The sequence below is a fragment of the Molothrus ater genome, chromosome 5 (assembly GCF_012460135.2).
Source record: "Molothrus ater isolate BHLD 08-10-18 breed brown headed cowbird chromosome 5, BPBGC_Mater_1.1, whole genome shotgun sequence".
Taxonomy (NCBI): Eukaryota; Metazoa; Chordata; class Aves; order Passeriformes; family Icteridae; genus Molothrus; species Molothrus ater.
Genome location: NC_050482.2, coordinates 41,054,755 through 41,072,306, shown reverse-complemented (window position 1 = coordinate 41,072,306; position 17,552 = coordinate 41,054,755). Strand labels below are relative to the sequence as shown.

At 34.4% G+C, this 17,552-nt stretch overlaps 1 protein-coding gene across 1 annotated transcript in view; it reads right to left on the bottom strand.

The window, feature by feature from the left end:
• The window catches only part of LRRIQ1 (leucine rich repeats and IQ motif containing 1), a 104,127-nt gene that overhangs the window by 53,254 nt on the left and 33,321 nt on the right, over positions 1-17,552 (bottom strand). Inside the window, exons 15-16 of the mRNA XM_054514912.1 lie at positions 17,183-17,321; positions 14,603-14,722 (exon numbers count right to left, since the gene is read on the bottom strand). Of these exons, the coding sequence (XP_054370887.1) occupies positions 14,603-14,722; positions 17,183-17,321 (259 nt within the window). The remainder of the gene's footprint in view (positions 1-14,602; positions 14,723-17,182; positions 17,322-17,552) is intronic.

Below are 17,552 nucleotides of genomic sequence, written 5' to 3'. Positions count from 1 at the left end.
AGCTGTATGTGACTTGGTTTTCTTATAGGTCCTTGAGGTTTTTATGATGTTTTTTCAATATATTCTGATAAGTTAGAGAATCACATCACTCCCACACAGTAAGTAAATGCCACTGAAGAATTTGGCTTGACTTACAGGGCTCAGTCATTCAGGTTCTTCTTACTTCAACAGCAAAGAGCCTGGGGTTCATTCTTTTGGAAATAACTACTTATAAAACTGGACTATCTTTCTCCCATTCATAAAATATTTCAGATTTTACTGATTTCTGACCCTGAGAAATGATCCTAAGTTTGGATACCTTACTGTGTTGTTTGTGAAAACAGGACTTTGTACAGCTTTAGATTGGTGAACAAGATCTTCCAAGGCCTTTGAAATTCTGGGAGGCAAAAGAATCATATTCCAGGTATTTTGAAGGGTTAGTTCAGGTACTGGTCACATGATTTGGTGGCTCTAAGACCACTCTTTTTGCTTCCATTCTGACCAAGATTTGAAAAATAATGTTTGATTTTATTTTCATGTGTTAAAAGGGATGAATTCCTACATCTGATTGATTCTCTGCATCTGGAATTCCCTGTTATTTGATTATGGTATGTTTTGGGTTTCATTCCTTTACTTAATAAATCTGGAAAAATTCTATGCCCTCATTATTAACAGATAACCACTCTTCCACTCCTTAACATTGCAATTCATGATAAATACGTAACATTATCCATTTTAATAGACCTCCTCTCTTGGGAAGTTGTGCATCTTAAGAAATCTATATAAATAAACTGCAGAGACATGCAACAAATAAAATGTATCACATTCTTTAAATTTAACAGTTATCAACAACCTACTAATTTATCTCTCCTCAGTAATGTCATTACTCTTATGCTGATAACCACCGAGTGGTTGATTCACACAATTGTCATTAAAAAAAAAATCCATAAAGCAGACTGTAGTAAATCAAATCCCAGAGGTGATAAATTAAATATGTGACATTGGTACTATTTGAACATAGAAGACTGACAAGTTCATATCTCAGCAGAGAAAAAGCTACAACAAATCCATCAGAATGGTCAAAAAGAAAAGCTATGAAAAAAGTACAACTTCTGATTGAAAAGTTATAATATCTTCCACTGAAAATAGATATTATTCCTCCTTATCCTCTTTAAATTTACTTCTCAATTGCACAATGCAAATCATATTTTTAATTCTTCAGATGAGAATTTTTCACTTATTTTTCAAGACTGGGCCTACAATCCAGTCAACAGTGCTGGTATATACAGGTATATGAAAATAGCAAACTTTGGAAAGTTTTCTTCCTCCTTTATTTGCAAAAGAATCAATACAGGTTGGAGAGAGGTAGATTTCCATTTCTTGCATAATTTAAATATCAGCCAACTTAATCCATGTGCACAGTGATGTGTCCATTATTGACCTGAGTACTTAAAGGTCTTCCAGGAACAGTGAATATTATCCAAGCTCTAATATCAAATTTCAGGCCAAGCCTCCATGCTGGCTAGTTGAATTTTTACTTCTCTGATGAAATATTTTGTAAAAATAAAAAAAACCAAAAACAACAACAAAAAAAAAAAAAAAAAAAAAAAAAACCAAACAAAAAACCCTCAAAACCTAACAACCCCGCAAACAAACAAACAAACAAGGAAACCAAAACAAATAATCCCAAAGACAAATAACACTCCAAAGATGTAGCCAATTTTTTGGAACAAGGATCACTTAGCAGTACATTGATTGAATCGTTTTGCTTTATAGTTGTACCATAACCCAATTAAACTCTTAGTATTTATATTGAAACTTGTCTCACTAATATTTTCCTAGCCCAGTGTTTGCCATTTATTAATTTAGTACAACTAGTGGTTTTATTTCTTTTGTAGCCTATAAAATGTAATTCAGTGTCCTAAGTGTTGAAAAGAAATATCAGTAAAAAGATAAAAGTATGAATCAAAGGTATAAATATGCACAACAATAAAAAAAGACAGCTTATTTACCATTAAGTACATCTTTTAGTCCTATAAATGTACAGCATATCATAAAAATATACCACACTGATGTTTGTTTTGTCCACAAAAATAAACACAATTGATTTTCAAACATTCCCACTATGTCTTGACTGGACATTTTCACAGCACTAAGCTCAAGAAACAGTTGCCTGCACCTTCTCTATACAGTCCTAATGAAAAGTTTATGACAGATTTACCAACACCTAAGGCTTAAAACTAGATCTGTTTGTACAGATATTGTTCAATAAGATTAAAAAACAACAATCTGAGATGAATTACAAAGCAAATAAAATGTCAAGTTTTGACTGTATGGTCTATACAAACAGCTATAGGTGTGCTATACTTGTATTTATTTCTAAAGCCAAATGAAGTAATTTTCTGAATATGCAGTATACAATGTGGCTTTACTCATATGTGTAAATCATACACAGTTTATTTAACACATATAAGTTCACCTGAAGGTATCTTTTATGCTTTTGTATCCTCTATACTTTATTTCCAGGATTGTTTCAAAAAGGTCTGTATTAATTACTTTAGGTTTCAAGTTTCATAAACACAAAATAGAGCTTTCTATTTTTTTTTCATTTTTTTTTTGTTAACCCATTTGAAACAAATTTTTAAACACAATCCAATTGTCCATGATACTACTCTTCAGGAAGAAGGAGGTGTGAATCTATTTGGCATTAGGATTTTCTTTCTGAATTTTAATTTAATAATGAAATTTTAATATTATTAGCTATTTCCACTTATCCATCAGGATCAATAACTTTTTATCCTGATTCAAAATGCATTTTTTATCCTCTGAGACACAACTATTACAGGGTTCCTCCTTTGATTGTGCAGCTCATTACCAAACTCTGGAGGTTTAGGGATTTTTTTTCATGGCCCATTCTATATAGCCTCCTAATTTTGTTCCTCCTTCATTTTTCCGGTATTTACTCAATTGCTTCCTTTGCAAAATGCAATGACTATTTACATCAAGCATTGAATTTCTGTAATCTCAGAAACAGAATTCAATCCTACAATGAACAAAGTGAGTGAGAATGGCTCTGCTAACTTTAATGGGGTCTGAGTGAGCTGCCCGAAAGTCGAGTTTTAGTGCAAACGTTATTTACAAAATCTAATCCAAGGCATTTTTATATGCTCTGGATTACATTCTGGAGCTAAGTAATCTTTTATAATATATCATGACTATACACGTAATTAAGGCTGTTCTGAGTCATATTCACACCATGAGCAAAAAACAGTTCTCAGGACAGTGTCAAACTTACACTCAGGCTTTGAAGCACTTCCACAAGTAACTGCCCAAACTGTGAATAATGCCATCACATATTGCCTTTCATCTTTCTGAGATCAAGGAGGATCACAAGAGCATAATAGAAACCAAACCAATTCCTGAAACTGCACTATGGTTTGAAGCAGAGGATGCAAAAAGGCATTAACAATAAAGGCTGAAAAGAAAGGACAGCATTTAACATCTAACAACTCTGTTCTAGTCAGAGCAAATATCCACCTACATCAGTACTCTGCTTCCAGAAAAGTTCAGCAGCAGCTGCTTAAGGAAAGAATGAAAAAAGTTGGACGTGATGAGGACACACGTCCTTTAGTACATTCATTTAGACCTTGGAAACTGGTGATTTAAGGACTTTCTGCTAAAATCTAGGCAAATATTCCCCACCCTAAAGCAGTTACCTATTTTCTAATGACAAGTGTAACTATCTGGTCAGAATGTTTGCCATGTCATCCCTATATCAACCTAGAAAGAATGCAAATCATGTATATGACTCATAGGATGCAACTGCTGAAGTGGTGTAGATTAACTTCCAAAGGACATCATGCTGGACACCATGGGCGCTGAAGCTACCCCTGGTTTCCAAGTGTGGCGGACCTCAGAATCACCACCTAAGAAAACAGTGAAACTATCTTTGAAAATCAGGGAAAAGTAACTCTTTATACCTCTTTCCTTTCTTCTTTCATCTCCTTATTGACTCATTCACTGTTTTCAGGACAGTGATGGTTTAGTCAGAAAAAAAAATTGATATTTATGTGGTGCATTTAATTATATGGTATTTTAAGATAAAAACAAGTAAATTACACAAAAATGTAGACAAGCAGAAGCAAGCTAGCATCCAAAACATCCCAGGAACTAAGAGTAATGACTGGCTCCTGATCATTATAACCTAACAGGAAGAATGGCAAGGGAAAAAGAAAAATAATCCTCTACCAGAAAAAGTATTTCCACATTAGAATTTCATAGAAATAGTGTGCAGAATCCTCTGCTTTGAGAAAAGATTCACTCTTCTTTCCAGTTCATCTGCCTGGTTTTATCCAATATGTTTTTCTGTACTTCTGCTCCCCTATGTGAGGTAGGCCATTAGCATCATCCTTGGGAGGAATGACCCTTTTTCAATCAGATGTTACAAAGTATCTGCCCTCTTCACATTTAAATTTGTTTTCAATAAGAATACAATGTAATTAGAGTAAAAAAATAAATGAGTCAGAATTAATCTTTCCATTAAGTCTTCTCTATAGAATACAAATTTGAATAAAGTTCTTCAGGCTGGTGATGTCCCTAACTTCTGTTTTTTAGTGAGTATATTTGAATAGTGCAGTTAAAGTCTGGTTCACTGAAAGACAATAAAAAAGGTAAAAGCAAAGACCAATGAAAGGCAAAACTTTCAACATCCTTCTATGACTCTTTTAAATAAGCTTACAAAAATTATTTTGGGGCAATACATTCACATGAAGAACAACTTTTCCTGATGTTAAACATCCTCTAGGTTAAATACTTGCTCAGAGTGGGAGGGGGAGTGGTGAGGCCGAGGGATCTTATGCTGAAGGTTAACCCTCTAGATACTCACAGCCAGCCCATTGAACTGTCTTTCATCTGGCAGAAAGCTGTAACTTTCTCTCTTGGTTCCTGGCAAACATATTTCACTTTGTAGGATACTTCATTTAAATATCATGCTAGTCCAGGAAAGCATATTTCATTTCTTTTTAAACTAAACTTTTTTCTGCCAAGGCCAGAGTATTTGCTGGTAAATTGTTCTCTTAAATCCTAAATAAGTTTTAACGGATTTCTTAAGAAATCATGAATTTTTAGCTCTTAGAGCTGAAACAGAAGAACCAGATCACTTTTCTATGCTCTTTTGTATATTGTTGATAGACTGTGATTGAAAACTTCCTTTGAAATTAAAGATCTGAATACATTTGTGTATTTAGCCTTTTCTTTCATCCATTCCTTTGAGGAATCAGATTACTCTATTGACTAGTTTTTCTGTGAAACTCAAGTTCATGTGTAAAGCTTAGCTCAATGTTAGGAAGTTGAACATCAGCTCAGATCAAGACTTTATAAATAACTTCCAAAGCTAAGAAAATGTCAGATACGAACTTTCTCGACTGAATCTTCTATTAGCTGCAATATTATTCTACTTGCAGTACTACAAAAAATCAGTCTAAACTCCAATGGTTTAAATCTACACGTAAATGCATTTAACAACATTATAAAAAAATATAGAATCTTTTTAATTAGATAGCATAGAGGATACACATTTTACAGCAAATATATATCTGAACTTCAAGCAGTAGGAAAAACATTCCTTTTCTCTGAGTTTGTCTTCCAGTATTTTTTACATATTTTATGTGCTGAAGATAAATAGGTTAGCACCCTAATAAAGGTTATTTTAACCTTTGGCAATGCTTCTTTTTCAACCCTGTTTTTATATTGGACAATATATATACATTAGAAAAGAAATCTGGGTACAGCTGCATTCTTATGACTGCTAAAACCAAACAAAGTTTCAAGCCAAAAAAAGTAGTGAGTATCACATGAATTCCAGAGAAACATTGCAACGATTAATTGACCTCAAGAGATTTTATAGACTTACAAAAACTGGTTAATTATTAGAGTACATTCTTGTAGGAAAATGAGAAGAGAAGGGGAGTTGTCCATTTCTAAGAAGGATAAACTGATGATTACTGGAAAAATCACATACTGTTAACAAAACATTAAAGAAAATTTTATTGTAGAATGTCTTCCCCAAATGTAATTTTTAATAAGCTTGGAAAACTAGCTGTTCTCTAAAATTCTAATGCATATATTTATATATAAATATATATACTTACATTTAATACATGTACCAATGTGTTAACACAAATGCAAATAAAATGAGAAGAATTTATTGTGGAAAAGTAAATGAACAATGAAAATTTCAAGGATCATGAAAGTTTTCATTCAAATAAAAGGCTGAATGTCTACATACATAATTAACTCTCCAAAAATATGAACCTTACTGTATTTCACCCCAGTCATTCACAACCTAGGTGACTTTAAACTTTTCTAAAAACGCATCTTCATCTTATTCCTGACAGCATTCAAAGGAAGCTCTGTGTCCTTTCTTTGAATACAGGAATAAAAAATACAGATGGGTAAATGGTAACCTCAGCTTCAGAGGTTAGACATGATTCAAGTATGCATCAGAAATGTATGCTTGAAAAATCTTTTGAGATATAAACCTCCACCAAATCAATAAATATCAAGCTCCTGGAACCTTCAATCCACTCCTCAAAATGGGTCTAAGACCCCAGATATTCTTTATCCCATTAAAATAGACTTCCCCTCTCTGACTCTGGCACATTACACAGATTTTTGCTGCTATGTCTCTATAAACCTTTTCTGAAGTTTTTCTACTTCCATGAAAAACAAAGAAACAAAACTTTCAAGGGGCAATGAGCTAAAGACTTAAAAAAACATAACAGCCAAGGAACCCCTCACCCTACCCCTTAAATACTGTGCATTCAAAGAATTTTGAAGGAACATAACCCAAAATTATTTATCCAGCTTAGATAATGAATACTAAAACACAATAGAAAAGAAATCTGTGCTTCAGCTTGCAGTTTTGTCTAAAGAAGGAAGTCATGCAGAAGCACATGGTAATAAAAAAGAGACTAGTCAAAAATTTATAGTCATTTTACCTTTAACATGTTTCAAAGTTCAGGTGACATGAAAGATTAGATTCAATTTCAAGACAACTTTTCCTTTTTGCTCAAAAGTCCATATTTCAGAAACAAGAACAAATAAAAAAGGTTTTTGAAACTAAAGAGGAAAGAAGGGCTAAGTTATAAACAAAGATTTTTTGCAATTTACGTTAACCAACCTCTAATTACACTACAAAATCTTAATTCTAAAGAGATACATCTAAATCATCTCTCAGCTTCACTTACATTGTCTTCCTTATATGTCTCTAGCACTGTCTCTTCTATTTGAAATAAATTATCCCTAAATGAATCTGCAAGTTGAAATTTGTTCATTCATGCCTGTATTCTCAACGCCTTAAATCTTTTGGGACATGTAATGATACTCTTTGGAAAGAAGCTGATTCTTTGGGATGTTTTGCTGGTTCATTAAATGATCAAAGTTACTCCTATTTCTATATTAAAAAAAGGTTTTAAGTATTTTTCATGCCAAAAAAATACTACAGTGAGTAGTAGGACAGTATTTAGCATTTAGAATTCCTTAGCTCACTCTATTCTAGGACAAACTAGACATAAACTTAAATAGTTTTCAGTTAAATTAAGACTGTATTATAGGATATGAGGTGTTTGGGGTTTTTTACCATTCTTGGTATACACTGTTAGAAACTAAAGCATTATATGGAAACTCCATTATGACTACACATCCTTTCCTGTGAGACTGCTTCCTAGAAAGTCAGACGCTAGCCAGCAGTATTGCCCATATATCGGGCTTTGCACTTGCTCTTGTTGAACATTATGAGGCTCTGGTCAGCCTGTCTATCTAGCCTGGGCAGGCTGCTCTTAAGAACACCCTGATCCTCCAGCATGCCAACCACTGCCCTCAATGCAGTGTCATCTGCACACCTGAGATTGCATTCTGTTCCATCAGACAGGTAGCTGATTCAATTTTTTACTCTTTTGGTACCCCTACCATCCATGATGGGCTCCATTAATTACTGTCCAGCAGTAATTATGACTGTGTAATTTTGCACCACAAAATGCAACTATTTGAGCCTGGTAGTCCAGTCAATTTGCCAATGACCTTACTGTCTACTTTTCCAGCCCATATCTCAATAAATTTAGGGAATAAGTCTCTGGGAGATAGTTAACAGCCTTACTCAAATAAAGGCGTGCAATATGCACTGCACACTTCTTATTCATAATAATTCATAATACCCATTCACCTTGTGACAGAAAACAATGAAGATGACGAGTCCTTGGTAAACCCATGCTAGATTCTCACAATCACCTTCTTTCATGGCTTTAGAAATGGCTTCTGAATCTCTTTACTCCAAGCATTCCCAGAAAGTGAGATAAGGTTGGGGCTTCTAGTTCCCTGGATCTTCCTCTTCAATTTTCTAAAGATGGGTGCAATGTCTGCCCTTTTCCAGTCACGAGTAACCTCCCCAGTTGCTGTGATCTTTCAAAGATGATAGAGAGTAACCTCCAAATGATACCAGGCAGCTTGTTCAACCCCCTTGGATGCATCCTATCTGTTCCCTTGGACTTGCATATGTTCAGGGGAGTTAAGCTGGGCTGCAATTGGATAACATCTGCTTTCTTCTAAACCCAAAGGATTTCAAGCTCCAGGTAATGAGACATGCAGAGATTCTGACACCTCACATTCCTCTTTGGTCCCCCACATAAGAACTGCAATTTAACTCAATAACAATATTCACTGAATCAATAGCTTCTCCTCACAGAACACAGACAAATCAAATAGGTTAGCTCTTGAAATTTGTAAATAGGGACTACTAAAAAATCTTTTTCAATGGAAATCAATGTATGTGGACATGCTAAATATTTGACATTTAACTAGATATTTTAAACACAACCTGTATCTATACCAAAACATCAGTTTCAACATTACACAAAAATTAAAGAATTTAGGGAAGACATATTCAATGATTAGAGAGCCTTAGCTCAGCTTTCAAGAGACTCCAGATGGAGATGTACTCATTGAGAAAAACTTATGACTGTGTTCTTGATTCCACTTCTAATGATGCTTTTGGCTTAGAACAATTTTCCTTTGAGACTATAGTAGTGAATAGAAATTTCAAAGAACTAAAGCTTTTTTTTTCTCTTACATTTTTCCATTGATTCCCTTGCTTATTCAATTTCGATGCTTGACTTTGCCTTTAGAGATATAAGACTAGGAATTAATGATGTTGCTATCCTTTGGTATGTCAGACAAACTAAATGGAATTTAGAAAAATACTATACACCATTTGCTACATGTAGGTTCCAAATTATACATCTGCAGTGCCATGCATCACTAGTAGGCTATCTTTTGGGAAGTATTTGTTTGAATCTGGCTATTTAACCAAGAACTGGATAGAGACAAGTAATGAAGATAGGTTTAAAGATTAACAGCATTTCAGGTGGCAGGAAGAACTGAGATCTTATGGTGGAAGGTCAGAAAGCAACCAGAGCACATCCTGCATGAGCTGTGAAGCTGGGAGTGTTAGCAACAGCCTTTAGTAGCTGGGCTTGTGTTTATTTTTTCAGGTACTGACTGCAACAGCCTACTCCTAAGCCCAGACTATCTGAGACAACTAGAAAATGAGATAAGCAGCACTGCTGAAAAAGGTAGAAGTTGTATGCGTCTGCAGATGCCACAGACTATGGATGGCATGCAACCCACTTACACAGCTGCCGAAGCAAGAGGGGCATAGCAAGAGATTATTGATAAACACTCATGGAAAAAAGGTTGATCCCCCAATATACTGCTTAGGAGAGAGTTTTTTCCTCCTTTTTAAAAGAAGAGTATAGATTTAATGAAGTTTTCAACAGACACTTTTCTGCTTTCCTGTAACACTGTAACTTTAGGTGAAATTTGATGAAAAAAAGATCATATTCTTTGCAGCATACAATACAGAAAAGCTGGATGCTGATGTGACATTCATAAGCAATTAGAGGAGCTAAACATACATAAGAGTGTCAAGATACAAGAAATGTTATGGGGACCTTCTAATCCATGGGCTACACTTATTTCCTGGCACTAGCCAGAAAACAGCTATCACTGTCACCAGCTCACAATCGTAAGCTCGCAGTCTGAGACAAACCACATTATGAAGGATTATCAGAAAAGCAAACAAAACACATCATATGGGTCTAGTTTGGACATGTGATAAGAAAATTAAAGATGGGAGACATGAGGAAACTTTTTTTCTAATTACTGTTTACTTTGTAAGATTTAGCACACATGAGCTAGTTCTTATTCTTCTCACCCCTCAGTAAAGAAAAAATGAGAAGAAAGAAAAATAAAATTGCTACCTACCTGCTGTAGAAGGTAAGCAAAAAAATTAAGAATGCCTATGTGCCTGAGCATGAATATGCAAAAAAAAAAAAAAAAAGAGAAACTCCTGAACAATAATTTCGAAAGCTGTCAAAAAGGCTGGAATTAAAAAAAATCTACATAATCGAATGCAGACAACACTGTCTCAGGGCAAGAGTTTTATCTCCTTTGATAAACAGAGCTGTAATGGATTTCTTTTTAACTTGGTTGCAACTTATAAAACAATCTTCTTTTTGACAAAATATGACTAAAATTATTTAAATGAAATTAAAAATGAAGTTTTTAAAATAGAGTACGTGCTTGGTGTGCCATGTAATCATCAATATTGATATTTCTCTTGATGAGAATAAGATGTGTCCATACATTTATTCAGTGTAGAAAATGGTAATTTATTCAGTGGTCATTGCTCAGGGTAAAGAATTGTCTAAAAACTCATCATATTCAATTTATTCAGCTTTATGACACCTTGGCAAGTTTAGACATTTTGCATTTGGCTCATATCATATTTACATCAAGAAAACAACAATATTTAGATGGTACAGAAGTAAGAGCTGTGTCAAGCAAATGTGCTGTCAGATTTCATCCACCAGAGCTAAAGTGAGCTCTGTCTTGTAGATCGTTTGCTACAATGATGGACTGCCGATGAAAGGTTGCCTTAAGATCAGCCTTCTGGAGCATGTAGGCTGGAATTCTCCGAAGTCCACATGAAAGACGTGAAGATATCACTAAATACCAGGCTCATACTTTGTAAAACATCTGCTGGCCAGATCATTCATGTCATCTGAGACAGCCCGTTTGACATCGCGCACTCAGACACAAAACACTACTGCCATCAATTGCCTCTGAATGGCTTTGGCAATGTATGGGAGCTGATATGAATTCAAGAAGCTATCAGCAATGGTTCAGGTGAAATGACTAGTATTTAGTATTTAGTTATATTGTTAGAAAGACAAAGCCCATTCCTCTAGCCCAATCACATGCAATGCATTTTTCATGTGATGTGGTGTTTAACTTGTAGTAAAAATCTACTATTATTCAATGGGCATAAATGAAGTGAAGATCTTTGTCAAAGACTAGGGCTTCCCCCATGCTGTTTCACAATCTCACCTTCCATGGAACACTGGGTACACTAAGCTTATAATGAAGATATTACACATTTTTTTTGTGAAGACTGATGCCTAATGACTTATTACACTGCGATATTTGCAAATGGTTTAGAAAGGTGCTTGCACAGTAGTGATTTTGTAGAATGTTAAATAACACTGAATAAAATCATAATGACTGAAACCTACATAACAGTATAAGAAAAAGCAAAACCACCACAACACAAATAGTGAACTATTCAAAAAGCTTTTAGACAAGATTTAAGACATTTGTATCAGTTTCCAATAAGGAAAAGTTTTTCTGTTCTTCTCTCTCATTTCACTCACCCTATACAACACTGAAATCTGCAGTACAAAATGGTATCCAAATATTTTTCTCTTCCTTCAAACCCTAGCATATGGGATCTCTTAGCCCAGCAATATGTACTCCTCCCCACACACTTGTTTGAGACACAACAGATAGCCACTGATACCATGTGTCATTACTTGGCTCTGTTTCAGCACTTTGCTACAAAACACTGAGACCAGAAAGGAAGGAATAGGAAGTATAGACTGTTCCAAGTTTCTGCTGCTTGTTTCTCTAGAAGTAGGAAGTCCACATGAGATGGAATTACCCAACTACAGAGAATGAAACAGCTACAGACACATGGAAACAGACAACCTAGTACTGAGTAACTAGTCTGGGCTAGACAGAGCAGATGCCTATACTATATGCCTAGTATAGTTATGCCACACATTTCCCAAAATCAACTTTCCAGCACAGACAATATATACAGTTGGGAAAAAAAAAAAGGAAAGAAAAAATATGATAAATATTGCAGGGTATAATTCTAGTTACAGTCATTAATGTTGAACATTGAAATATTCATTCACTGAAAAAAAAATATACTTCACATATGATAAATGTAAATTTATCATATACACTGCTCTGTAGAAAACAGATATCATATTTTTCATCAGAAGAAGCTAAGGGCTTGAGTAACTTATTCGACATCAGTCCACATTTCAGCCTTTGAGCCTGCTGTGCAAATTCAAATGTCAGCTCATGGTTCACCTGTCATCATCTCAATGTAAACACTTCTGAGAATTTTTCCCTAAATCCACGTTTTCTTTAATTACTGATAAACTCAATAATAATTTGGGGGAAAAACCAGTGTGGCAACAGCAGAGGGTGATACAGAACAAATCTCTCTGAAATCAGCTGGGCTTCTTTCTCCTGCCTTCTCCATCCCTTCCTTTTCTCCCTGGCCTCAGGAACACCTGCCCAAATACAATTGTCTTGTTGACAGAACGATGGAATTGTCTGTGTAGTTTTCAGTTAAGCAATTAAAAAACCCCAAAACCAAACATGACAGGGTTATTTGGGCCAGACAGAGAGAAACAAGAATGGCTCAACTGAATTACTGCGTGTAAAACTCTGGCCTACTGGCTGAGTAATTCAAAACAGGATATTTTCCTTCCATAATATACGAACAGATACTTCCTTCCTGTGTGAAGAAATAAAACCTTCAACGTTCTGCTTTTTATTATTTTAGAAAGAAGCCAGGGATCAGAGAACATCAACTAATGAAACTGTTTTGTATATGTATTTCAAATTAAAATAAAAAAATCCTAAAATTTAAGCCAGATCTCTATGTTTACACACACACGTTTCCCGTCTACCAAATGATTCTTGGAACTTCTGCCTCAAACCTTCTGCATGCTCTTAAATAAAGCAGTAATTCTGAATATGTACCTTAAAAGAGTTGTGAAAAAGAAGAAGAAAAAAATAAAATTACCCTAAGTCATCAACTCATTGGCAATAATTTCATAGAAAGCCCAGCTATTTTCTATGGGGAGGAGTTGGTAAAAGAAGCCTCCTGGTATCAGATGACCAAAGACTGGTCAACTGTAAACTGCACTGCACCAACCAACAGCATACTTGATTTCATGACTCCATGATCCATAAAAACATCTAATTATAAATGGGACCTAGTCCTGCCAGTAGCAGGGCTATTGCATCAATCTCCTCTGCAACATTACAGTGGAATATTGATAAATAGCTCTTGCAAAGACACACCACCTGAATAAGCACATTCAGAGACAAGGGTTCATGAAAAAAATCTTAGTTATATCCTCTTAGGTCTCAAAAGGCCACATTGCTGCTAGCTTTCTTTGCTTTACCTGAAACCAGTACAAAAAAAAAAAAGCTAGCCAATGAATGTAAGCAATTAGAGAAAGCAGTTCTCCAGACATGTACATAGTTGACTCATCAACAGCTGCCTTACTAAATAATATGCATACTCTGTCTAGAACTTCCCATATAGATTGTCTTTTGAGGCTATAAAGAAAATATTTCTTTAAAGATTCTTCTTCTTGTTTACTGAACAGCAATATTGATCCCATAGACATTTTTTTACTTTTTACCTAAGTATAGCTAAATTCAGTTTTGAATGGTATGTTATTCCTCAAATTCCTTTGGAGCCCACTTTTATTTTTTAGAATGGAAGCTTCTCATCCAATTTCAATCCTTCTGAAACTGAAAGAGCATTTCTAGCTCTATATAACTTGTAAAAATAACTAGTAATAATTTCTGGTTATTTGGCATAACAGAGCTCCTAATGTGTGGTTTGGTTTTTTGGGTTTTTTTTTCTGACTTAACCATACCATAATTTATTACTGTATTTAAACCTCTGATCTTTTTAGCACAGTACACATAAGATAATAAGCCTGCTTCACCTTTTGCTTTGGGAATTTGTTCTTTTTACTGGATTATAGCTGACATTCAATGTTGCAGTTATTTTCTAAATTGATCTCATTCTATCATGAAAATGAACAAAATACACATTAAAATATTACTGAAATTATAATTTGTTATGAAGTACTAAAAAGATAAACATTTTGGAACAAAAGGAACTGTTTCCTTATTCTCATTTGATTGCCCTTCAGCTGTAAAAATATAAGGCATTCTACAGTGGGTGTGACATTAATAGCAGAGTAAGTACCAGAGCATCTCAAAGAGCAGGAAGCAGTTAATCCAAGACAAATAAATTTAAATCACCTATAAATAAGAAATGCTTCTTTATTTCTGGACACCCAGTGTGTTAATTCTAGCCTTGGTAGTGCTTTCCATATTTTTTATTTCCAATACTCACATGATTACTTAAGAAGAATAGTGAAAACTTTATGCTAATTACTGTGCTTACTTCAGAAAAGGTGAAAGCATCCACATTAATTTCTTCATATTCATCTTCCAATTCATCACTTTTAACATCTGCAAGAGCACTGGCCAGTTTCTTTCTCAAAAGACAACCCTTCCAAAATGCCTAAACAAAAAATTTAGAGCATGTTATACATAGCCATAGATCAAGCCCAAATCCAGATTCTCTATGTTATCCCATTAGGAAGATAAAACATCTTGGGCCTTTGTTTAATAGCTCAATGATCTGTTTTTTGAACTTTATGTGACATTTAAAACTACAAGACAAATTAAATGCCAGCATATGTCTAAAGCTTAGAGTACTCAAGAGGCTCTCCACAAGTAAGCAGAAAGGAATCCTACAACTCCTTCAACTACAAACCTGGGTCAACTAATTAATTATATGACAATTCCTTCAGGGACTATTAAAAACTGAAAGGAAAGCCTACACAAGAAAAAACTGAGTGCCAACAATCAAATTACTGAGAATAAAAATACAGATGTACTAAATGTCCTATGGTTTACAAGTAGCAATTACATGAGACATCTCATGTAATTGAGCCAGGTCAGTTACTCTCTCTTAACTGTCTAAGATCTTTACTTGAAAAAAATATTACCACTAAGCATAATCACATCTAAGAAAAAGGAGCACATTAGGAATTGAAGTGCTAGAAAACTAGGAAGGGTGTTAGGAACACAGGACAAGCACAGAATCATGTCCAGCAAAAACACTTCAGAGATCACAATGAGATAGATGGAATTAAGAAAACTGCACACAAGATGGCAACTTCCCCCGAAATCAGTATTTGACATCATTAGAATTCAAGATGCCCCAGGTGTTTAAAACACCATGCAAAATAATCTCACTGTCATAAAAGAAGTGGTGTTGTACACTTTTAATGGCTCTGCAATGAAGGCACTGAAATAGGAAGGGTAAATCTCATAATCTGGTTTAACATTTAGATTATTAATTTTTAGAAAAAGTCTGTCTAACCCCATAAAATATTGAAAATTTTACTATTTTACACACATATTTCCTGATAATTATAAAATTATTAAAAGTTTTAGAACTGCTGTCTTATAATTTCATTGTTGTTATTTTTCTACAGACCTTTATAGGCATCTAGATAAAATGTCCTGATATTACTGAGTGATCAAATGACAAATATATTTCATTCAACAAAGGCAATTATCTTTTACAGATTCAAAGGAGAAAAGCAATCCTAATGATACATGCAGAAAGCTAAATTGTGAGGTAGCTGCTAACAGAGATCTATGGAAGCACCAAGTCAGCGTTCAGTCATGATCAAAGAAAAATTACATGTAGTAGTTTTTAAGAAACAAAATAAAAACTTTCTTACTGTACAAATTCATTCTATATCTGTCCATGGAATTCAGTTCTTTTTGCTTCTTTAAAAAAGATTGTAACAGATCGTGGCAAAGGTTCAGAGAGGAACAAAAAGGATAAAGAGAACTACAGAGAAATGTGAAAAGAGACTAAACAGATGAAAATTTTATTTACAAAAGGTGCATGTAAGGATGTATGTATGAGAGATATAAGAATCTGTAATATGCACAGAAGATAAATAATAGATCACTTTTATTTTCATACTCTCTTTGGGAATTGCCATGTTTGAAACAAATGAAAGGAAGCACATACTAATCACTATATAGATTTGTTAAATGCACCACTTTAAATATAGTAGAGGTCAAATACATAGGTAAGTTCAAAAATGGATTAAGTAAGTTTATGGAATCAATTGTTAATATGCTAGTTACACATTATACTCCAATAACAAATTTTTGCCTCTAAATCACTTTGTCACTTTTGAAATTTGTATACAAGACCTAATCTATGGAATGTTTCCAAGTTAACTTGAAATATGAAATTGACTAAGTTGACTAAAATGTAGGAAATAAGTTGACTAAAATGTAGGAAATAACCCCATGAACCTTGTCAACTTGGCAAGCAAATTCTGGTTACCAAACTAAAGAGAGTCAAGGTGTGCACTTCAACCCTTGCCCATAGTTACCCATTCTGTTTAACTGTTATAAGCTCAGTATCTACCACAGAACAGCCTAGGCCATGGTCTGTTCCCAAGGACAATTCGGATAAAGCAATCCTGAGTTTTGGAGTTGGGAAGAGAAGGAAAGAAATGGATAGGTAGGATAGAAGAGACAGGAATATTATTTAGTCACATAGATAACAGACACAACATGGGTTACACAGCATCCATCAGTTTCATAGCATACACAGGCCCCAGTAAGAACACGGGCACAGTATCTCCTAAGCATAATATTAAGAATTATATCAAGTAAAAATAATTCAGGGAAATATTTGGTGAAAAAAGGGAAAATATTTTTCTATAAGGGGAAAATATGTTTCTATAAAGCTTTTTGTAAAGTAGTATCTGTTTTAGAAACACTAAGGTTATGCTGCTTAAATAAAGCAAAAATGTTTAATTATGAAACTTAATAAGATAATAAGCAAGAACAGATAGAAGATGAAAATGACATAAAACTAGGAAGTTTGGCGTTTTTTTTGTTATTATTAAACTTACAAAATAAGAAAATACCATAAGCCAACCTGGATTACTGTGGCAGCTTCATGTTTCTGTCTCAGAGCTTCTGCAAACTGATGGTTCTCTGTTTTATTGCAGTCATTTTTCCTCTGAGCATGGTACTGCTGCCAAAAGGACTGGATCAAGGATGCTTCCATATGTAGGCTCATGGAGAAATAAATACATTTATGACTCACATAGCCTCACCAATACAACTGTATTACAACTGTATTATCATATCTGCCAAACTTCAACCATAAAACATAGCACTGTGCTTTGAGACAAATGAAAAGTTGTGCTACTAAACAAGAAACTACAATCAAGATGTGATATATATGCTCACTGGAGGATATTCACATCACATAAATTCTGAATCCAATTATCTTAGGACTAATC